This window comes from Syngnathoides biaculeatus, chromosome 3, assembly GCF_019802595.1.
Source record: "Syngnathoides biaculeatus isolate LvHL_M chromosome 3, ASM1980259v1, whole genome shotgun sequence".
Taxonomy (NCBI): domain Eukaryota; kingdom Metazoa; phylum Chordata; class Actinopteri; order Syngnathiformes; family Syngnathidae; genus Syngnathoides; species Syngnathoides biaculeatus.
Genome location: NC_084642.1, coordinates 3109092 through 3132465, shown reverse-complemented (window position 1 = coordinate 3132465; position 23374 = coordinate 3109092). Strand labels below are relative to the sequence as shown.

Below are 23374 nucleotides of genomic sequence, written 5' to 3'. Positions count from 1 at the left end.
ATTTGCTCATAAGTATCATTTTTGAAGACAAAAAAGTAGTTCACCGGTTAAGTAAAATGTTTAAAATGGACCCACGGTAATTAAATACTGCGTAGCTTTTTTTTTTTTTTTTAAATGTAGCATTAATGTCCCTTCCATGTGGCCCAAAGCCAGTTTACCAACTTAATGTTATAACATTTGGTACTTGTGTAGTTTTAGTTAACCCTCCCAACTGCTCCATTACAATTGAATATGGACATAATTATCTCAGAATAATCAGAATATTGAATGTTTTGCTTCAGTAATTAAAAGCAGGCAAAGGTTTAATTGAGTTTTTTTAGTGAAGCATTTTCTGCCGTGTTCAATACATAAACAGTTGGGTGTGACTGAATCATGAAAAACGTTCATGGGAGTCACTGGTAGACCCCACCCTTGTCAAAACACTGACGGGGGGGGGGTCATGTCAATGCGAATAAGCAAAATACTGCTTTAATAGTTGGGGTTCACATTTTGAATTGAACTGCAAAGTCAAACCCCCATTGTGATGCATCCAATGAATTATATTCAATTAACTTGCAGAAATGACATCGTCCAGATACTAAATGGAAGTAGTTGCTATCAAAGGTGAACTATGCTTTCAGGGTATTGTGTTTTCTTTGTTGAAAGATGTTTCAAATCGTAATTTGGTTTTAGCTTTGTCATTTTACACAACCCTTTATTAAAAAAAAAAAAAAAATGCCAGGTGACTTAACAGTTTTGCCCAAACCCAGCAAAACATTTTTTGATATAAAATATCTCAAGCTGATCTGAACAATGGACAAAACAAATCTTATGAGTTTATCGTGTTTCTGTGAAAAAATGAGAATCAAAAATATTGAATTGTCCATTAGCTGTAATTGCCTCAATTTCGGGATTAAAAAAAAATGGCTTAGTGTATGTGTGATGAAATAAATGAATGCCATTTATCGTCATACGAAAAAAATGAAATTGGAAAGTCTGTCCTGTGCCTAAATAAATGACCGTGCTTGTTTATGTTTTTGTTGTTTTAAAGCAAGTGGACCGATACAATCTGGATTCTCGAATCTCGATTTCAGATTGTATCAGTCCAAACGTAGCGCAAGATGGCGCCATCACCAAGCGTCGATCGGGCAAGGGACCCCAAGAACGACGTCCCGAAAGAGCAAAAACGGTTCGAGGAGACGCACACGACACTTGGAAGGGGCTCGAGGACAACATGTGGCTCCGCGAAGACCTTTTAAAGTCCATCTGGCACGCTTTCACGGCGCTGGACGTGGACCAGCGCGGCAAAGTGTCCAAGTCTCAGCTCAAGGTGAGAATCATGCTAATTGTCGTGCTAATTTTACATTATTGACTTGATCGTGGCCCGATAAAAATGTTACAATAATACTGAATTATGTTCACATTAAAGGAGGGTATTGTCAACAATGAACAGAATAAATTAACAGCAACTCTTACATAACTTTTCAAAAACGTTGCTGTTTCTAAACATTTTCAACTATTTTTTTTTTAACATTTACATTGTAAATATTTGTAATGTTCTTTAAGAAAGTCTTTATTTGAAATAAGTTGCTCACTATCAACTATTGGAAACAGCCCAAAAAAGGAGACATTGTAAAAAAAAAAAAAAAAAAAACGGACAAATGTCTGGCTACTAAAAATCAAATCTGTGAAATCTGTTTCCACTTGGTAAACTTTTTATACCATAAAGCACTGCCGTCCAAAGTGTGGAGCTAATTTAGAGATTTTGAAAGACATTTTTTTGTAATTAAAACTACATTAGCAATGTTTAGGCTGTATTTTTGACTAATGTAACTTTTTCATGGTAAAATGTGGTTTTCCTCCAAAAATAAGCATATTTCTAAGTGAGCCCAAGTTTTGCTTGCAAGTACATTCATCTCTATAAATCTATTATGTGTTTCTTTAAAAAAATAATGATCCACGTACTGTGTTTTTTTTATATTTAAAATCCTTTTTGTAGTGTAAAAAATGGGCAAAAATAAATGAATATTTTCCACCATTAATGTGAGCTGTAACCTGTAAAGCCCAATAGGAATTTTAGAAAAGGGAAGTAAAAACAAAGATCTGAAATAATGTGGTAGCACAAGTGTGCACACCCTCCTACCTCGGGATGTGGCATGCTGTAAAACGGAAGTCCACGCAAATGTGGGACTGTTTAAAGAACCTCTTTTTTTTTTTTTAACCCGAATTCAAGCTCGGGTGTTCTTGTTGGCTTTTCCTGACAATAAGTTTGCATTTCAGGGGAAGCCTGAAGGTTTTGTGCTCACCGTGATTGCTATTTGGAACTGTTCATAATTGTCGCTGCAGTTCCACCTGAAGATAACAACTTTATCTCGATATGCTGTATAGTCCCTTTAATGGAAAAGGAGTGTTTTTTTTTTTTTTTCTAGTGAAGATAATATTGGATTCATCATAAATCCAGATGAGGTGAAAAACAAAAAAAAAGGGGGTTTTTTCTGCCAAGAAGGAAACCAAAAGAGAACATTTCACATTGTAAGACGCCCCGCGGGCTGCATAATTTGGAGAACGACGACAGTGTACGACTGCGTCGCTTGGCCAGTCAAGCTTGTAAACGTTGTTCCCTCCCCCCTTCTTCTTTTTTTTTTTTTTTTTTTTTAATATTTTTTTTTGCATTTACATAAACTAACACGGGCGGTTCCTCGGCACGGTTGTATCGACGTCCGGGGGCATGAACATGTCGTGTGCGCGCTTCCGCAGGTGCTGTCCCACAGCCTGTGCACCGCCATGAAGGTCCCCCACGACCCGCCGGCCCTCGAGGAGCATTTCAGAGATGACGATAAAGGGCCCCTCTCCAACCACGGCTACATGCCCTACGTCAGCAGGTTCATTCTCGACAAGGTGGGGGGACACTTCCGGCTGAATTCGCACCGTGTGCCTGCACAGCCGCAAGTTTGCTCCTCTACGGATTTGCCACTGGCACAAAAAGGCAAATGAGCAAAGTGCCAGAGTTTTGTGCGTTTGTGCTCGGAAGTTGTTTACTGGCTTCTCTCGGCTGGGCTGTGACTCGAATTGAAATGAGGCCTTTTAGCTCACTCGTACTTTTGTTTGGGGAGTTGCACAAACAACCACTGGACACTTCACTAGGTACACTTGCGGACCTGCAAGAGTTGTGCTCAGTTGAATTTCAGTCAAAATGTTCAGTTTTCATCGGCACTGGGTTCGCGTAACAAACGGTGATGGAGAAATTGCGCGGCGTCTCATCTGTCGTTTTATGATACAGTGAAGATAATAAGTATTTGAACACCCTGCTATATTGCAAGTTCTCCCACTTAGAAATCATGGAGAGGTCTGAAATTTTCACCGGAGAAATCACAATATATGATTTTTTTTTTTTTGTGATTTATTTGTGTGATGCAGCTGCAAATAAGTTTTTGAACACCTGACAAAACCAATGGTAATATTTGCTACAATAACCTTTGTTAGCAATTCCAGAGGTCAAACGTTTCCTGTAGTTGTTCACCAGGTTTGCACATACTGCAGGAGGGATTTTGACCCACTCCTCCACACAGATCTTCTCTAGATCAGACAGGTTTCTGGACTGTCGCTGAGAAACAGAGTTTCAACTCCCTCCAAAGATTTTTCTATTGGGTTTAGGCGTGGAGACTGGCTAGGCCACGCCAGCACCTTGATAAACTTCTTCCGGATCCACTCCTTGGTTTTCCTAGCTGTGTGCTTCGAGTCATTGTCATATTGAAAGACCATGGACCATGGAGCCACGACCCATCTTCATTGCGCTGACTGAAGGAAAGAGGTTCTTCCCCAAAATCGAACAATACATGGCCGCGGTCATCCTCTCCTTAGTACAGTCCAGTCGTCCTGTCCCATGCGTAGAAAAAACACCTCCAAAGCATGATGCTACCACCCCCATGCTTCACAGTAGGGATGGTGTTCTTGGGATGGAACTCATCATTCGTCTTCCTCCAAACACGGTTAGTGAAATGATGACCAAAAAGTTCAATTTTGGCCACAAAACTTTCTCCCATGACTCTTCTGTATCATCCAAATGGTCATTGGCAAACCTAAGACAGGCTTTGACATGTGCTGGTTCAAGCAGGGGGACCTTCCGCGCCCTGCACGATTTCAAACCATGACGTCTTAGTCTACTTCCAACAGTCACCTTAGAAACGGTGGTCCCAGCTCTTTTCAGGTCACTGACCAAGTCCTGTCGTGTAGTCCTGGGCTGATTCCTCACCTATCTAAGGATCATTGAGACCTGACGAGGTGATACCTTGCACGGGGCTCCACTCCGATTGCGATCGACCGCCATGTTTAGCTTCTTCCATTTTCTAATGATTGCTCCAACAATGGACCTTTTTTCCTCCAAGCCGCTTGGCAATTTATCCGTAGCCCTTCCCAGCCGTCTGGAGTTGGACGGTTTTGTCTCTGGTGTCTTTGGACAGCTCTTTGGTCTAGGCCATGTTACAAGTTTGAGTCTTAATGATGATGCACGGGGTGGACAGGTGTCTTTATGCAGCTAACGACCTCACACAGGCGCATCTGATTCAGGAGAATCCGTGGAGTGGAGGCGGACTTTTAAAGGCGGACTAACGGGTCTTTGAGGGTCAGAATTCTAGCTGATAGACAGGTGTTCAAATACTTATTTGCAACTGTATCACACAAATTGTTCCAAAAAAAAATCATGTATTGTGATTTCTGGATTTCTCTTTTTAGATTCTCTTTCTGACAGTGGACTTGCACCAACGATGACAAATTTCAGACCCCTCCATGATTTCTAAGTGGGAGAACTTGCAATATAGCAGGGGGTTCAAATACTTCTTTTCTTCACTGTACAATGAATGTTGTGGCCCGAGTGTTGCTCATTTTTCAATTGCAGGTGCGAGAGGATTTTGACGTTTTGGAATTCAACAAGATATGCTGGACGCTGTGTCACAAGAACAACGTCTGCACGGATCGTCTCCTCATCTCAAACTGCGACGCTTTTAAAATCTGGTGCATTTTCAACTTCCTGTCCGAAGACAAGTACCCGCTCGTCATTGTCACGGAGGAGGTGAAGAGCGCCTCCCCTCCGTCCTCGCCGGCCGTCTCATTGCGTTTGCGTTCTGAGAGTTTTGCGCGCCTTTCAGCTCGAGTACTTCCTGCAAAAGCTGAGCGAGGCCGCGACGAGCGGCTGGCGCCAGCAGAATCTTTCGGCTTCGGCGCTCCAGGCGGACGGCGGCCGCTGCCTGACCGCGTGGGAGATGATCCGACTGGTGGGAAGCGGCGCCTTCAGCGAGGGTTTGGACCGGCAGAGTCTTTCTATGGGCATCAACGAGGTCTTCCAGGAGCTCGTCCTGGACGTGCTGAAGCAGGTCTGAAGTCGCACGTCCGCCGCGGCCCGAGAAATGCGGACGATCGCGTCTTCTGTCCGTGTTTGTGTGTTTAAAAAGGGCTACATGATGAAAAAGGGCCACAGGAGGAAGAACTGGACCGAGCGCTGGTTTGTTCTGCGACCCGCCTCCATGTCCTACTACGTTTGCGAGGACCTTGTCGATGTCAAAGGACACATCGCTCTCGACCAAAACTGCAGTGTGGAGGTACGTGATCATATTCTGTATTCTAGGGGGTGGTCAGATCCAGAAAGGTTTTCTTTGTCGGCGTCAAAAACTCGCAGAAGCACCGCAATCGGAACATTTGTTTGGACTCCGACTAGAACACACATTCGTGATCTTCATGATCCGCTTCTCAGGCCAGTAATGGAGGACTTGAGTTAAAGTCCAAAGGGAATAATTTGGTTTTTTTTTTTTTTTTTTTTTTTGTCAGGCTGTTTGACAAACATTGATTCTGAACTACTTCAGATTGTATGCAGCTACACAAAAGACTACACACCCCTGTTCATGTGCCAGGTTCGCGCGACATGTAAACAAAAAGTGTGGTTATTCATTTGAAAAGTTTTTCCCACCATGTGTGAGTGATATGTACCATAATTCGCAGCCTACAGAGCGTACCTGGTTATAAGCCTCAATACACAAAGAATTTAACACTAGCACTAACACTAGCGCGGCGCTAGCCTTAGCGTTAACGCGACGCTAGTGTTAGTGCGGAGCTAGCATTAAACTCTTTGTGTACCGAGGCTTATAACCAGGTGCACTCACGCTAGCGCCGCTCTAACGCTAGTGCCGAGCTAAGGCTAGCGCCGCATCACCACATAAAACGCAGGGTTGAAAGCGTGTGAAAAAAAGTCGCGGTTTGTAGGCCGGAAATTACGGTAAGTAAAAAAATAAACACCTGAGCTAGTTTTTGCACACCCACTTATCAGTGGGAATCAGGCTGTGCTGGGAATTAACATTCAACGGGAGTCAACACACCCCTGCCACCATTTAAAGGGCCTCTGATTAAAGTTCTGCTGTTCCTCTTGTGTATTTTTATGACCAACATGAGCTGATATATATATATATATATATATTTTATATCCACTGTATGCTTTACACTTGCATGCTGTTACATTACATTTTTGTATAGTTTTTGTAGTTTCTAGTGGTGGTATTAAGAGTTGGATTAATGCAGAAGAAGAACTGCTTTTCTCCCCCGCAGTCTCTCCCGGACCGAGAAACAAAGAAATGTCTGTTCATGATCAAGTGTCCCGATAAAAGCTTTGAGATCAGCGCGTCCGATAAGAAGAAGAAGCTGGAATGGATTCAAGGTAGAAACCGTCGAGTCGCCGGCGCGTCCTTGGCCGCGACTCAGTCGGTCCCGGTCTCTCTTTTGCCCGGCAGCCATTCGAAGCTGCATCCAGTTGCTGCGGTTGGGCCTGCCGTCCCCTCATCGCGAGGCCCGGATGAGGCGGCGCCAGCTCCGGCAGAGGCGGCGGGAGCGGGACGACGACCTGGCCGAGACCATGGAGCGGCTGCGGGCGGCCGACGACAGCAACCGGATGGAGCTGGACGCCGTGAGGAAGGTAAAATCCGGGAACAAGTCCCGTTCAGATCCGTACCGAGCAAAGAACTAGAATTCCGGAAGAAGTTCCTTTCAGAGCCGGACCGGGCAAAGAAATAGAATTCCGGAAGAAGTTCATTTCAGAACCGGACAGGGCAAAGAAATAGAGTTGGGAACAAGTTTGGGTCAGAACCGTACCGGGCAACGAAATAGAGTTCGGGAACAGGTTCAGTTCAGAACCGTACTGGGAAATGAAATGGAGTTCTGGAACAAGTTCGGTTCAGAACTGTACCGGGCAAAGAAATAGAGTTCGGGAAGAAGTTCCCTTCAGAACCGGAGTGGGCAAGGAAATAGAGTTTAGGAACAAGTTCCTTTCAGAACTGGACCGGGCGTAGAAATAGCATTCCGGAAGAAGTTCCTTTCAGAACTGGAGTGGGCAAAGGAATAGAGTTCGGGAACAAGTTCTTTTCAGAACCGGACCGGGCAAAGAAATAGAGTTTGGGAATTTTTCCTTTCAAAGCAAGACCGGGAAAAGTAAGAGAGTTTGGGTAAAAGTTCCCTTCAGAACCGGAGCGGGCAAAGAAATAGAGTTCGGGAAGAAGTTCTCTTCAGAACTGGACCGGGAAAAGAAATACAATCGGGGAACAAGTTCCCTTCAGAACCGGACCGGGCAACGAAATAGAGGTCAGAAACAAGTTCCTTTCAGAACCGGACCAGGCAACGAAAAGAATTCGGGAACAAGTTCCTTTCAGAACTGGACCGGGCGTAGAAATAGCATTCCGGAAGAAGTTCCTTTCAGAACTGGAGTGGGCAAAGGAATAGAGTTCGGGAACAAGTTCTTTTCAGAACCGGGCCGGGCAAAGAAATAGAGTTTGGGAATTTTTCCTTTCAAAGCAAGACCGGGAAAAGTAAGAGAGTTTGAGTAAAAGTTCCCTTCAGAACCGGAGCGGGCAAAGAAATAGAGTTCGGGAAGAAGTTCTCTTCAGAACTGGACCGGGAAAAGAAATACAATCGGGGAACAAGTTCCCTTCAGAACCGGACCGGGCAACGAAATAGAGGTCAGAAACAAGTTCCTTTCAGAACCGGACCAGGCAACGAAAAGAATTCGGGAACAAGTTCCCTTCAGAACTGGACCGGGCAAAGAAATCGAGTCTGGGAACAAGTTCAAGTGCTTAAATATAATGAATGATTTTTGCACATAAAAGTTCTTGTTCTTCCAATTGATTTCCTGAAAACAAGCCGATTAAGACGGAACGTGAATGTACAGTGTCGTACTTCAAAGTGAAATACAACTAAACTGTACTTCCAAAATATTCTGCACTTTAAAAGTCGAAAAATTTACTGCAGTGGATTTCAAAAAGAGGCTGAATGCAAAATGATATTCTTCACTCTAATATACACGATTAGATTAGAAGTTTCACTTCTTGTCTACCATTTTTACTTCATAGTCCGAATTCCTAAAGTGAACTTGTCGTCGTCACGGAAATCCCGTCCGTCGGCGTTCAAGTTAATTTTACTTCTGCACGCTCCCGCAAGTTATCCCACACATTTTCCGTCTCCCGCGCGCTCGCAAACGCTGAAAGGGGAAGTGAAACCTCGCATGCAAACGGCAGCCGCCGGCGTCCGCAGCTGCTCGTCTTGAGCCCCCCCCCCCCCCGGTCCTCCTTCGCCGTGACGCATTTCGTGCGGACGGAACCGCGAAATATAAACGTCGCGATCGGCGAAAGGAAATCGCGATCGCCAACGACCGCCCCCGATTGTGTCCTGATTTGCCATTTTGTTCTGCCGGCAGAAAATGGAGGCGGTCGCGGCCGAAGCGGCGACGGAAGAAGAAAAGACCAAGAAGGCCGAGTTGGACCTGCAGGATCGCTTCAGACTGGACCTGGAAAAAGAGAAACTGGTGACCGAGCAACACAACACCTGCTCTATTTGTAAACTCGGGCCGTCACTCATGCGTGGCGGCCTTCGTTCTTCCAGGAAGTTGACGTTGACTCATATGCACGTGCGTCCTCACCGGCGGCCGCGCCGGAACATTTAGCGAGATCGCGCGTCTGCTCGGCATTCCGTTGCAGCCGAGGTGGCCTTGCGGAGTTTTTCTCCGTTTTTGGGTCCGCCGGTTCGCTTCAGCTCCTCGCAGGACAGTTTGCAAACAAATTGCTGATTTTTCTTCCTGTGAGACCGACTGAGGTTCTCAGAAGCGTTGCAGCCGTGAAAATTGGTTTTTGTTACTAGTGTATTCCATTCAAAATATTCTTCCATCCATTTTCTTTGCCGCTTATCCTCACAAGGGTCACAGGTCACCTATCCCAGCTTTCGACGGGCAGGTGGCGGGGTACACCCTGAACTGGTCGCCAGCCAATCGCAGGGCACATGGAGACAGATAACACTCGCACTCACAATCGCACCTTGGGTCAATTTTAATGTGTCCAATTAATGTTGCATGTTTTTGGGATGTGGGAGGAAACCGCAGTGCCCACCCGGAGAAAACCCACGCAGGCGCGGGTAGAACATGCAAACTCCGCACAGGCAGCCCCGGGATCAAACCCGGGTCCTCAGAACTGTGAGCCCAACGCTTTACCAGCTGCTCGACCGTGTCGCCCAATTGAAAATATTTTCAAGAAAATCATAAAAACAAAATGCATGTTTCAGAAACGCCGGTATCGCTGAAAATCCTGTCAAAGTACGTACTGTAAGTCATAATAGTTTTCAAACGCTGTTGCCTTGAGATATGAACTTTATTCATGCCACGATCGAGCTTGTAATTCAAAACTTAGATCCCAAATCCTGCTTTCCTTTTAAATGGAGGGAAACGCTCGTACGGCTTCGACGGGTTCACGTCCACGTACGTCGCAGGTTTTCGCTCGCGACTCTTATCTCAAGGTGACATTGCGCCGGATCGGCTCCTGAAATGTTTGCCGTCGGCTGCGCTCGCGTCGCGTTCGCCTTCTTCGCAGCTGCGTCGGCACTCGGAGGCGTCCGGCGAAGTGCGGGAGTACCTGCAGCGGGTCCGCCAGATGGAGGACGTGTACCGCCAACTGGAGGAAGTCTTGGAGGACGAGAGGCGGGCCAAGCGCAATGAGGGGGGCGTTGGGAAGCTGCAGCCCAGGTACGTTCGCCGCACGGCGCCGGACGTCTCGGTCGAGCGGGGACGCGGCTCGGGCCCTCAGACGGCTCGCCGTGCGCCCGCAGTCTGCTGGAGGAGGAAGCGGCCGGGAGGGCGGAGCCGGAGCGCCTCTGCCTGCAGCAGAAGGGGGCGCTGCGCCCGACGTGGAGCGCGGAGACCGAGCGGCGTGAAGCTCCGGAGGACTACGAGGTCGGCGTGCCGGGTTTTGCCTTTTCACACAATACCGAGAAAAAAAAATGCGATTTTGGGACCAGATCATTGAAGCAGCTCTTTCATCTCCGGCTTTGGGCTTCCTTTATGGATTAGTTCCTGCTTTCATTGTTGGATTCCTTCCAAGGGTTAAATGTATTTTCCACTTTGGGCTCCAATTTGGAGCAACATTTCAAAACGACGCAAAAATTCCCACCCATTGCTTTGTGGCGCTCACTGAATTAACAAGCGAGATGGGAGGGGGAACGCCCACGAAAGATCCAAAATATTTTCATGCGTTATCATTATGCAGATTATATTTGCGTCGCATCAAAGGAAAATATATGAATCCGTTTTCGCCCCCAGGCGATTGTCTGCTTTGCCAAAAGTCAAATCCGCCTTTGGGAGGCAGAATACGATCTGCCTCGCCCCCCCTTTGTGTCTGCGGTTTTGTACCATCGCCAAAACTAAAAAAGTTGCAGAAATCCATTTTCTTAGCCGCTTATCCTCACGAGGGTCGGGGAGAGTGCTGGAGTCTGTCCCAGCTGTCATCGGCCAGGAGGCGTGGGTACACCCAGGACTGGTCGCCAGCCAATCGCAGGGCACAAAGAGACTCACAATCACACCTACGGACAATTTCGAGTGTCCAATTAATTTGCGTGTTTTTGGGATGTGGGAGGAAACTGGAATACCCAGAGAAAAGCCACACAGGCAGGGGGAGAACATGCAAACTTCACACAAGGCGGGGCCGGGATCGAACCCGGGACCGCAGAACTGTGAGGCCAACGCTTTCCAGCTGAGCCATCGTGCCGCAGAAAGACTAAATATATTAGAAAATGCAGGCATAGAAAAATACATATGTGGTGGACGCATGAATGCAAATGGAAGCAGACACTTTCCAAAAGGCTTTTTGTGTTTTGATGCATGAATATTCCTTAAAGTTTTTTTTTTCTTCCTCATAAAGTCAAATTGTCACGTCATGCTCGGCACACTCGGGCGCAAGTTTGATTGAAATGCGGCCGTTTTTTTTGTTTTTTTTGTTTTGTTTTTTAGCCTAAAATCGTCTCTGCGGTTCTCGTACAGGAAGTATCGAGCGTGGAGCGAGCCGCTAACGAGGTGACGGAGCGGCGAGAGCAACTTTTCAAACCCGGAGGAGGAGGAGGAGGACTGGTGCGACTCATCCAGCCAGGTACGAAGCGACCAATCGTCTTTTACCAGCGCTCAGCTGGCCAGAATATTAGGGACGCCTCCAACATCCAATTCACAGGCCGGTGAACTACGACCCGCTCAAAAACAAAAAGAAAACATTCTCGCACTACATTTTTTGGGGATAAATACTTAAATTGGAATTATTTTTGGGGTTTTTATGATTATTTTGTTCAACTAGATTTCTTGTAAGCAATAATGGAATATATTTGAATGAACACATAAAGGTACGTTTAAATTAACTTCTGAAACCGTTGCAAAGATGAACTATAAATCATTTTTAAAAGGAAATGCCGTTATTTTACAAATACAATTATTTATTGTACAAGTGTTTATTCATTTAAATAATTTTTCATCCAATCAACTAATTAACTCATTGAATCCGTTTTGTAAATAAAATTCTACTGAAACAAACGTTTACAATTTAGATGATTGCACGATGGCGCGGCTGTAAAGTGTTGGCCTCACAGTTCTGAGGTCCCGGGTTCAATCCCGGCCCCGCCTGTGTGGAAGTTTGCATGTTCTCCCCGCGCTTGCGTGGCTTTCCTCCCACATCCCAAAAACATGCAACATTAATTGGACACATTAAATTGGAGTAGGCGCCAGCGCTCCCGCGACCCTTGTGAGGATAAGCGGCTAAGAAAATTAATGGATGGATTTGAATGATTGTTGAATTCATAGTAAGGGCTTTTTTTTTAATTAATCTTCACGCACAGAAACAGGAGTTGAGAACATTTGTGTGTCTGTGTTTTTCTTTTTCTTTTTTTTATGTATTTTTGCTTTGCCGCCGCCGACGACGCGGTGGACGCCGCGCAGGCCACAAAGGTCCCCAGATGGTGAGCAACTGGGGGGCGGCGGCCGTCACCGACGGCGAGCTGGAGCTGCGGAAGAAGTTGTGGCAGGAGAGCAAAGGTCAGCGAGCCCAAAGTCCGTGAAGCCGGCCGCAAAATATAACGTACGCCGTGTTTTGTGGGGCTTTACTACACACAGTTGTGCCTTGACTTTGAGTGAGAATGAAGAGGGCAGACGCTGGTTTCCCACGTCAAATAACTCTTCCTCATTGAAATGAATTGAAATGCCAGTAATCCGTTCTAACCAGCAAAAAAATACATATATATATTTTCATATTGTATTTGCACTTGTTTGACAAATAATGTCCATCGATCTTTCTTCGACTTCACTGGAGCGGCGCGGTGACAGAAGCTCGCTCGTGACTCAAAAATGAGCTCGCAACACAAAGCAAAGGTTCATAATTGAAGGTAGAAGCTGCAGCTGTTCGTAAAAGACTTTATCAAGTACCAAGCTGTGTGAGTTACTCATGTAACAAATAAAATGTTGAATTCAAAGCTAAACGTGTGTCCGAGCAGTACATTTCTTTCAAAATCATCCGTCACGTGTCCAAATAGCCTTGATTGTCCGCCCAGGCAGCTCAAATGGTTTGACGTACATTTCTGTCCGCTAGGTGGCAGCATAAGACCATTTTGCTCACCAAAACTGGCGGTGTATACAATCTTTTTTTTTTTTTTTAACAAAAATAATGCGACATATTGAAATATACACGTTGCACTTTTATGATCCATATTTTTTAAATAACGTGCAAGACAGTATTGGCAATGAATATAACACACCACACATAAATTCATTGCACATGATTATAAGTCCTCAGGTTTTGGAGAAGTGTCGTGTTTAAAATTTAGTCAGCATTTTTGGGGGGGCCAGTTAGCTGCAACACACTCAAATTTATTTTTACATAGTGTAAAATTGTAGTTTTAAATCGTATCTTTTGCAAACTTTTTTCCTACCTCTTCACACAATAATCTTCAAAAGTTTACGCTTGTCGTCGAGCTCTACTTAGCCGTGTTGATAGTAAACAAGTCTCTTTGTCAGCAGCTAGAAAGCTAAATTGGACGGTGTCAAGGCTTCACTGCCTTTAACACGGATTCAGGGAACGAATACACAAAAGGCCGCAAGTGCAGTTTTTTTTTTTTTTTTCCTTTTCACTTTTATAAGAAAACCAGCGAAAACAACAAAACACATGCAGGACTTGAACACGGCAACTCACTCAATTAAATTCGTACTAACATGCAGAGATGAACAAACGCCAAAGACAATGAAATCCCCTTTTTTGGGGGAAAACACAGGGAAGAAAACCAACCGCAGCAGAAAGTAGTTTGAACAAGTTTGTCAGGCCGAGCGGCGCAAGAGGTTCAGGGCCTCCAGAAACCGCAAGGCCCGATGAGCCGCGGCCTCTTGAACGACCTCCAGCGTGGCGGCGGAAGCGGGTTCCGGCACGATCAGCAGCCCCGAGAAGGCACCCACCCCGGGGAGACTCACCCTGTAGGTCAGGTCGAGGAATCCGTCAGGTCGGGGTCGGCCGACGAAGAACTCAAAATGGGGAAACCCGACGCCGATCGCCACGCAAATCTGGTGCAGGACCGTCAGTGCGGGCGGGTTCCCGCGGGGGGTCGCCTCGGGGTCAGCGCTTCTTCCCGCGGCTCTGCCAAAGGACGGACTCGAAGAAGGCAGGACGACCGCCGGCGGGGTGCCGGCGCTGTGGCGGGAACACTCGTGGGGAGGAGCCGGCAAGCGAGGCCAGAACCGCTTTGAGGTCCGGAACGGGGGCATCCACATGACCGAGATGCGAAGGGCGAAGCGTCGCATAAATTCTGGAGACAAAAACCACAAACATTAGGAGGCCGTAATGAACTCTTCACAAATTCTTATTTTTAGCCAACCAGTTACAAAACCACATCAAATGCTTGCACCAGAATGAGGAGTGCGATTCTCGGTGAGAATTGGAACAAATACGACAACGACGACATCGATCCAGCTTGGCGCTGATTCTGCTAACGCTCGGAAAGAAGAATCAATTTCCCCCAAAACCCAACGGAAGGCAACACCAAGAGGTTTGTAACTTTCTTCAGCAAAAAAAAAAGACATTGGAGACGTTAAAGCTCCTGCGAATACTTTGAGACGCTCCCCTTCCCCGTTTCCGCTTGAGCGAGGAGCAAGCGCTTCGACCCGGTTTGCCCAACGCAAACGAAGACGTTGTCTCACCTTCCGCCAGGACCTTCTTGGCCATCGACGCAGCGTGGTGGGATGAGAACACGACGACCGCCGATGCGTCGTTTCTCCCGCATCCCGAGTTGAGAGAAAGGCTCTCAACCCCTTCTGCGATCCCAGCGATCATCTGGTGGCCAGACAAAACGTGGAAAGATTAGCTCAGCAACATTTACTTGGTGAATTTCCACTTGCGCAGCGCCGTTGCTGGTATCGGGCGTGCAGCATGGACACTCTAAATTGTCCCTAGGTGCGATTGTGAATGCGGCTGTTTGTCTCCCTGTGCCCTGCGATTGACTGGCGACCGGTTCAGGGTGCACCCCGCCTCCTGCCTGAAAACAGCCGGGATTGGCTCCAGCACTCCCGCCACCCTTCTGAGGATAAGCAGGGAAGAAAATGAATGGATAGACCCTAAATTGCCCCTGGGTGCGACTGTGAGTGCGGCTGTTTGTCTGCACGTGCCCTGCGATTGGCTGGCGACCGGTTCAGGGTGCACCCCGCCTCCTGCCTGAAAACAGCCCGGATTGGCTCCAGCACTCCCCCCACCCTTGTGAGGATAAGCAGGGAAGAAAATGGATGGATAGACCCTAAATTGCCCCTGGGTGCGATTGTGAGTGCGGCTGTTTGTCTGCACGTGCCCTGCGATTCGCTGGCGACCGGTTCAGGGTGCACCCCGCCTCCTGCCTGAAAACAGCCCGGATTGGCTCCAGCACTCCCCCCACCCTTGTGAGGATAAGCAGGGAAGAAAATGGATGGATAGACCCTAAATTGCCCCTGGGTGCGACTGTGAGTGCGGCTGTTTGTCTGCACGTGCCCTGCGATTGCCTGGCGACCGGTTCAGGGTGTACCTGCCCGTCGACAGCCGGGATAGGCTCCAGCATTCCCCGCGTCACTTGTGAGGGTTAGCGGCTAAGAAAATGGACGGATGGACCTTTTCCTGTCTTTGTTGTTCTTTTGAGTCCACAGGTTGTCGTGGGCCGCCTCCCTGGCGTCGACCAGTCAGCTCCCCCCGGCCACTCGCGTCTTGCCCGGGTGTTCCTCGTTGTCTCTTTAGCTCCACGGCGTCGTTCGATCGTGTTGCTCCGTTCTTTGCTCGCAGCCGCCTTACGTCAGCCATGTTTTGTTTCCAATGTTTGGTTTATTGAAGCTTTGAAATATGATTTTCGGAGATTCTTGGAACCTCCACACCTCACTTAGCCTTCTTCGTGTTCTTCAAAACCCGCACCGTGACAACCGGCTGAGAATCAAACCCTCGGCATCTACGCAGGAAAGGCCGCTACGGCACGGTACACTACTCGTGCGAATATTATCCACAGGTATGTATCGTTATGTATGCGTGTATGACGCATTACCTGAAAAAATTCTCCCTCGCCGCTAACGGCTTGCGAAAAAGTGACGCGGAGGCGCCTCTTCTCCACGCTGCGGCAGACGGCGACGCGGAAGTCGGGCTCGAGCGTGACGCCGTGGAGCTGGCGTATCGCGTCGGCGGCGACCTGCGGGCTGCCGTACTTGGCGTAGGCGAAGCCCCGGTTCTGCCCGCTGAAATTCATCATGAGTCGGAATTCCCACAGCGGCCCCGCGGATCGAAAAAGGGGAATCAGCCTGTCCTCGTAGAGGTCCCGCGGGATGTTCCGGATGAAGACCTCGCAATTGGGTCCCGGCGCTGGGCCTTCCCACCCTTACCAAGTCACAGCACAGGAAAGAAGAAACAAAAAGTCAACTTGTCCTTTGTATTCCAAGGTACACGTTTATGATTCCAAATCCACTCACTTAACAATTTCCGTTTACGTTATTTCGCTCTCAAACAACGACACGATGTTGCCCGTACATTTTCAACATTAATACGTCATCAAAATTTCGGCGACGCGTTGAAAGTTTTGCTTATATTTTCCGCGTCGTGTACACTTACTTGGCGGACAAACTAGCCCCCGGGGAGGGGGCTGGGGGGGGGGGGCGTTTGTGAGCATGTGTTTGGAAAAAAGAAAAAAAAAAAAAAGAAATGAAAAAAATGAAAATGTGATATTAGCCGGTTGAATTTCTTCAACCTGAGGGTGGGACGGCGTCCCTTGTTTTTTTGGAAATAAGGGTGGAGGGGGCACCGCCGTGAGGCTCGTGACAACCCCCCCCTCCCCTCCCTTTCTGCATGGTTCATACACTTCCATAGAATCAAAATTACATGAATGTTCCATGACTTTCCACATATTAAATACAAAATTCCATGACTAATATCTGATTGATTGTGGTAGATGGCAATATTTCAGCTATATGATTGTTTGTTTTCACTTAAATAATAAATGCCAAAGCTTACCAATGTAGTAGGCGCATCATAATCACTGTGAAATTTATTATTAAAAATATAAACTAGAATTATTTGTTGAACATATATTTTCATCTCAGGTTAATGTTATGTTGCCTATATTTAAAACACAGAATTAGCTATTTATGCTTTCATCTTTCATCAAGGTGGAATTTGAACATTATACACCATTTCATCCTGCACTTTCTACTTTGGCTTCAGACCAGACCTCTTTTACTCAAAAAAAAAAAAAAAAAAAAAAAGAGAAAATCTCATCCAGCTGCAGCACTTTTTCTTCTATTATTCACATAACCCGACATTCATCAAAGCAACAGCACTTTTTTAATTTTTTTAAATCCTTTTACCTTTATTATCGAACATAAACACAAGCAGCATGTCTAACTCTTTGCTCTATGCTAACCCAGATTGCGTGGGTGGACGGTGTTTGTTGATAATTATGAGTGTACCCCTTTAAGAGCTGAAGGTGGGCGGAGTCAGGTAAACTATCAGGAGTCTGTGTGCTTCCATGTTGGGAAAAACAAAAACGTAACAAATTTTACGCGGGTGATTTTTCGTGCTCGATTGCGCAGATTTGAGAGTGTGATCGCGCCAGACATTCCCCGACCTAAGCCAAATAATTTTTATTTACCGGACTTTCCAAGACCTGGAAAAGGCAACATTTCTTTCCATGATATTCCAGAAATTCCCTGACCTGTACCAACCCCGTTTCTGTTATTTTGACTTCTTACCTCGTGTGTCAGTGCGCCCCCGAGTGTGGTGTGGTGCATTCAAATCTGTAGAGACCAGTGAGCCTTTTTTTTTGTGTGTGTGTGTGTGTCGGGGGTGGGGGGGTGGGGGGGGGGGTCATGCAGGACCTGCGCCATGCAGGACCGACCCCAGGACTGAAGGCGTCAGGTTGCTCTCAATAAAACGAGAGCCCAAACTACGAAGAAATGAGCCTAAAAATGTGGGGAAAAAAAAAAAAAAAAACCTCATTAAGACTCTACCAGCCGATCCCCGATCACCACTGCACTGTTGGGCCCAGTGTAGAAAGCGATCGGCGATCATCTAGTCGAGTCTTAATCGGTGATCGTCATCCCCAGTAAAACTGGAAGCAAGCTTTTAGCTCAGTTGGAAGAAAAACCAAGGAGAAAGTCAAAAGTGAGTAGTCCCAGAACGAGCGCAACCGGAGCGTCCGGCTTCCGTTCTCACCTTCCGGCGGGCCTCCGTACTTCCTCTGTCCGTTAACTTGATCGATCCTGGTGTTGGTCCGGGCCAGCCACGCGTCGCGCGCCCGCACGCGCTCGGCGTTCGGGACCTAAAACGAAAACGGAGGTGAAAATGGACGACGGCGACTGAGGTCGGCTCGGACTGCCTTTTTAAAAACCATCGAAATGAAAAAAAAATCAAAAAAAAAAAAAAAAAAAAAAAATCACATTCATCTTGTCAGTGCATACACATATAAAATGTAATATTAATTTGGGGATCTGTTTTTTTCCCTCCAACATCCAAAAAAAACCCAAAAAACTTCCACTTGTTTTGTCCTGCAATTTGGTTCCTTCTTTTGATAAATTGTCTCCCAAAATAATTGTCTGCCTAACCTTGTGTCAATTTCATATGACATATGCAAAGCAAATTTAATATGTACAGCGCATTTCATACACGAGGTAACTCAAATTGATTAAAGGTATTTGAAAACAAAGAGATAAAACATTTAAAGCGGGATAAAAACAATAAAAATGACAAAATATTTAAAAAAAAAAACTAAACCGCATACAGTGCAAGTAATAGGATCAAAAAGTGTCATATCAAATATCAAAAATATTCCAAAAAACATGAGAAAAAAAATATGTTTCCAAGCTGGATTTAAAAACATTCACACTTGGGGCTGACCTCACCTCTGTTGGCAACTTATTCCATATTTTTTTTCTTTTTTTTGCAGCATAATAGCTAAATGCTGCTTCACCATGTTTGCTTTGGACTCTGCGCTCCACTCTTTGACCCGAGTCAGTCGATCTCAGAACTCTCCTGGGTTTGCGTTCCCTAAGCATTTCTTTTATCTATTCAGGACCTAAATCGTTTAGTGATTTATAGACCACTAGTAGAACTTTAAAAATCTCTCTAAAAGGACAATATGACAATATTTGGGATCACAACTACTCCAGTGGTCATTATTTTGCTAAAAGAAATGAGAATAATAGAGCTAAAACATTGTAACAAAACGAGTCTTTGAATATATATTTGTAAACTCGGCGACTCCATTGCAGTTTTTACACGTGAGGGATTGCAAAGAGCAGCAACTAAGATTACTTTTCACGCGAGTACGTCGATGGTGCTAAAATGCAAACCCCCCCCCCCCACAAAAAAAAAAAAAAACCGCCGAGAAGCCAACGACCCAACATCAAATTAATTTGCAAAACAACGTAACGCGCATAAAGTGAAGTTAAAACAAACTTCAGTGAAGCATTGCAGCATCCGGGGTGGGGGGGGTGGCACTTTCTTTCCAAATGAGTAGAAAATGGCACGTATTTATTTTTCTTTTTACTATTTGATGGCGCCATGCTGGAGAATTTGTAGTTAGGCCTTCACGCATGGTGGCATTGGGCTCAATAAATCCAATTAAGCGGGGCAAAACCCGCAAAAAGAAACGCATGCAACAGAATTGGTGTGTAATTTGCATTTTTCAAGTTTGTATCCTCGTCTTGCTTACCTGGACGTCGCTGGCCTCCATCGTCGCTTCCCCGCTGACTGTTAACGTGACGCCCGCGGCCTGCAAGGTGTTGCACCGCAGTCGAAAGGTTAGCGCCCCCTAAAGAAAAACTCGGGACATGCAAAAAAACTGCTGCAAAAACTTTCCAAATCAGCAACCACGTCTGTTTTTTTTTTTTTTTTTTTTTTTTTTTAAACTTAGAATTACCACGACCCTAACACCACCAGCCGCATTATTAATATTATCATAATTAATAGTGATAAGCAAAGCACAGCAAAATTATTTGTCAGACGGGTTTCACGCGCAAGGTAACTCCACATTAAAATACAAAGAAAATTGAAAATAAAAATCGTACGGTGCAAGAAATATCACCGGAAAGCGCAAGTAGTCGAAAACGCTTGAAAAAAAAAAAAAAAAAGGTTTTTAATATGGATTTGAAAACAATCCTCCGTGCTTATGACGTCACCTCCTATTGTCCGCTTCTTCCATTTGCGTGCAAAATGCTCCTTCGCCGTGTTTGCCTTGGACTTGACCGAGTCTTGTCGATCTCGGACCTCTTGCAGGGTTTGGATGCCATCAGCGGTTCTTTTATATATTCAGAACTTTAAACATTTGAATGATTGATAGACCAGTTGCAGAACTTTCAAAATCTATTCTAAAGCTTATCAGAAGCCAGTGTTGTAAAGGAGCGTTAATATTCTTATTACTACTAGTCTAAATAGAATTATTATGACTTTAGACAGGCTTTGGAACTTTATTTTAAAAGCAACTCAAAAAAAAAAAATTGCAAATGACTTTGGGCCCATCTGCACGTTGTAAATGTGGAGATTTGTCGACTTTGGATCTTTGGTCCCCTCCCCAGTACGTGCTCACAAGCCACATTGTACTGAGGTGGTTTTGCCTCACCGGTGACCCGGTTCGAGAACCGGCCCAGGTCGCAAGTCGCAATGCTTCCAAAATGTTTGACGGCAACTTTTAAAGCGAGTCGCAAATGATGAAGAAAGTCATTGAAATGACAAATTAATGTCATTCATTTTGGCAGCAAGAGGTCAAGATGAAGGGGGGGGGGGGGAGGGGGGTGTTGAGTCTGAAGTGTGTGTCTGTGTGTGTGTGTGTGTGTGGGGGGGGGTCGTCAGCTGCTTTTGATGTGAAGTACAAACGTGCATCGGAGAACGCGCCACATCACAATGAAAATCATATTCCGTGAAGTGATTATTTTTTCCCCCTTGTCGGAGGAGCCACGCCGGATTTGAAAAGTAAGAATTTGTCATTCTAATGAAATTGTCATTTGAAAAATGGAACCACCGTGTCGGCAGTTGCATTTGGGAAGAATGATCATCTCTTTATAGGCCTTTTCAATTAAATTTGCATTCATTCTATTTGATGTTCTTTCTCATTTGATTAATAATGAAGCCTGATTGAAATGAATTCGAGGGTTGAAATCCTCAAGCGCTGTCGCCTGTTCGCGACTGGATTCCGGAGACGCTTCAAATGTGGACGTGCGACAGGCCGTCAGCGTCTTTGCCGTGTACGGAATCTGGAAAACGGGCGGCGAGCGGATTTATTGATTAGCGACGCCGGAGCTGGGCGGCGTTACGCGGCGTTTAATCCGTTACGTACCTTTTGGGACAAAATGTATGTCGCAAAAGTCACGTGACTGCAGACAAAGTCCACGCAGTCCCACACGGAAGCAAAGTTTTCACAAGGACTCATTTGCGTGAATCGTAGCGGAAATAATGACGTGCGACTCGCCTCACATTTCGTCAAGAATAACTTCGTAGACTCTCACAGGAACGGTTTCATGCGCTGACATCGGGATCCGCCTAAAAATACCAACATTTCAGGCTACAAGAACGCCACTTGGAACTTGAGAAAACACCTCGAAAAGTTCAAACCGTTTCTCGGAGCTAATTTGGCCTTATACTTATTATTTCTAACGTCTGTATTGATTGTTTTAGCTAGTGAACTCGCACATCTGATTTATTATTATTTTTTTTTGTCTATTTGATGTTGATACTCTAAAAAAACAACACGTCACGAATTATTTTTGACTTGAGTCACGTTATTCCCACCCGCGTCTATCTGTGAACGTTTAGTGTGGGAGTCTGCTGACAGCGAGACGAAGGACGGACCGGAGGACTCCGGCGACGTGAAGGAGTTCTCGGAACATGAACTCCTCGACATCATGTACGACGCGTGTACCGCCTCCGGCACAGGTGTGTTGACTTGCGCAAAAGATGGGGGAAAAGCTCCCAGCTTTGGACTCATCTTGTCGATCCGCCGTCAGGGGAGGTGTCGGCGTCGTCCATCTTGGCGTACCTGCGGAAGGTGGCGTCGCAGAGTCCCGAGCAGGGCCGGCTGACGTCTCTGGAGCGGCTGCTGGACCCTGAAAGTCAGGACCCGGTCGTGAGCAGGGAGATGTTCCACGCGACGATGAAGGAGTGGATCGCCGAGTGCGGTCAGGACTGGTAAAATGTGTTTCTGAAGCATTGGCTGCAAATATTACAGATCTAATAATTCAGTAAGTGTACGTTCAGGCTAGGAATGCAGTCTGAAGTCAGTGCAATCAGTGGCATACTCTGCATTTGCTACTTCGGCTTTCAGGTGGTGGAGGCCTTTAGCTGAGCTTCGGTGGTGGCGTAGACTTGTAGTCGAGGTTCGATGGTGGCCGAGGCCTTTAGCCAAGCTTCGGCGTCCGCGGCTAACAGCCTCCGTCGCGCGGAGGCTCACTCGCGGCCGCTGCCGGAGCTTGTTTCCCGCCTTCGGTAGTGGCGGAGGCCTTTAGGCTAGCTTCGGCGTCCGGGGCTAACAGCCTCCGCCGCCTGGAAGCTAACTCGCCGCTCCTGCCGGAGCTTGTGGCCCGCATTCGGTGGTGGCCGAGGCCTTTAGCCTAGCTTCGGCGTCCGGGGTTGACGGCCTCCGTCGCGCGGAGGCTCACTCGCGGCCGCTGCCGGAGCTTGTTTCCCGCCTTCGGTAGTGGCGGAGGCCTTTAGGCTAGCTTCGGCGTCCGGGGCTAACAGCCTCCGCCGCCTGGAAGCTAACTCGCCGCTCCTGCCGGAGCTTGTGGCCCGCATTCGGTGGTGGCCGAGGCCTTTAGCCTAGCTTCGGCGTCCGGGGTTGACGGCCTCCGTCGCCTGGAAGTTTTCTCGTGGCCGCGCCGAAGTTTCTTTCCTGCCTTCGGTGCTGGCAGAGGCCCTTAGCATAGCTTGAGCGTCCGGGGCTAACGAAGCAGCCGGAGGCCGTTAGCCCCGGACGCCGAAGCTAGGCTAAAGGCCTCCGCCACCACCAGAACCGTCCGAATATTCGACATTAAACACAGCCAGAGGTTCATTTCTGCACGGAAGTGTTCCTCCGTCTTCCCGATCAACCGACACTGCTATTTCCTCATCAGATGAGGACAAAACTGAGAAATCAGCGCTGGGCATAAATGGCGTCCCATGTAATCGAGCCTTTGTTGCGGCACGTAAAACGTCACACCCGCGCACGTAGGTCACGTGACTGGCGAAAATGGCAGCGCCCCTGAACAGTCGTAATTGTTGATAAAAATCTTCTCAAAACACGCTCAAATGAGAGCGGATTTAACATCACATTGTCAAAATAGGGTACATATTGCATAACCTAGTGGATACACTGTTCATGCAAAGCACTGGATTTTGCCCTTTAAATGCCACCACGATCACTTCATAATCACCGAATTCCTCACAAGTTTGCAAAAAAACTCATGAACATGAAAGCGTTCCAAACCGTGCATCCTCGTACATCATCTGGGAGGCTCCGCAATTAAAATGCATCCCATCAGAGATGCTGATTAGTAAACGAACCGACACGTGTAGATTGAGACAGACGTCAAACCGGTCTCAAGATGACCAACCGGAGG

The 23374-nt window shown here is 46.7% G+C and overlaps 3 protein-coding genes across 6 annotated transcripts in view; 2 read left to right on the top strand and 1 right to left on the bottom strand.

The window, feature by feature from the left end:
* Positions 1-1084: 1084 nt before the first annotated feature.
* On the top strand, positions 1085-12957 carry swap70a (switching B cell complex subunit SWAP70a). Of its 2 annotated transcripts, XM_061813741.1 has the most exons (12): positions 1085-1309; positions 2737-2877; positions 4874-5047; positions 5124-5348; positions 5427-5573; positions 6571-6679; positions 6753-6934; positions 8705-8812; positions 9867-10018; positions 10102-10225; positions 11309-11414; positions 12248-12957. In XM_061813741.1, the coding sequence occupies exons 1-12, from the start codon at positions 1214-1216 to the stop codon at positions 12364-12366; spliced, it is 1683 nt and encodes a 560-aa protein (XP_061669725.1). In that variant the 5' UTR covers positions 1085-1213; the 3' UTR covers positions 12367-12957. The 2 variants fall into 2 exon arrangements, with proteins under 2 accessions (XP_061669725.1, XP_061669726.1); XM_061813742.1 differs by lacking the exons at positions 9867-10018; positions 10102-10225.
* Positions 12958-13097: 140 nt separating this feature from the next.
* LOC133497674 (dead end protein 1-like) lies at positions 13098-19613 on the bottom strand. Its single transcript, XM_061813743.1, has 5 exons — positions 19498-19613; positions 18000-18105; positions 15844-16169; positions 14489-14621; positions 13098-14097 (listed from the first exon to the last, which is right to left on the bottom strand). Exons 1-5 carry the CDS (start codon positions 19516-19518, stop codon positions 13616-13618), a joined length of 1068 nt encoding a protein of 355 aa, XP_061669727.1. The 5' UTR covers positions 19519-19613; the 3' UTR covers positions 13098-13615.
* mrvi1 (murine retrovirus integration site 1 homolog) overlaps positions 17896-23374 on the top strand; it is a 39595-nt gene continuing 34116 nt past the window's right edge. For 2 of the 3 annotated variants that reach the window (XM_061813739.1, XM_061813737.1), the window contains exons 1-3: positions 20626-20753; positions 21594-21713; positions 21785-21965. In XM_061813739.1, the coding sequence (XP_061669723.1) occupies position 20753; positions 21594-21713; positions 21785-21965 (302 nt within the window). In that variant the 5' untranslated portion in view covers positions 20626-20752. Of the gene's footprint in view, positions 17949-20625; positions 20754-21593; positions 21714-21784; positions 21966-23374 lie in introns of those variants that run through there. The other variant, XM_061813738.1, reaches the window with a different exon arrangement.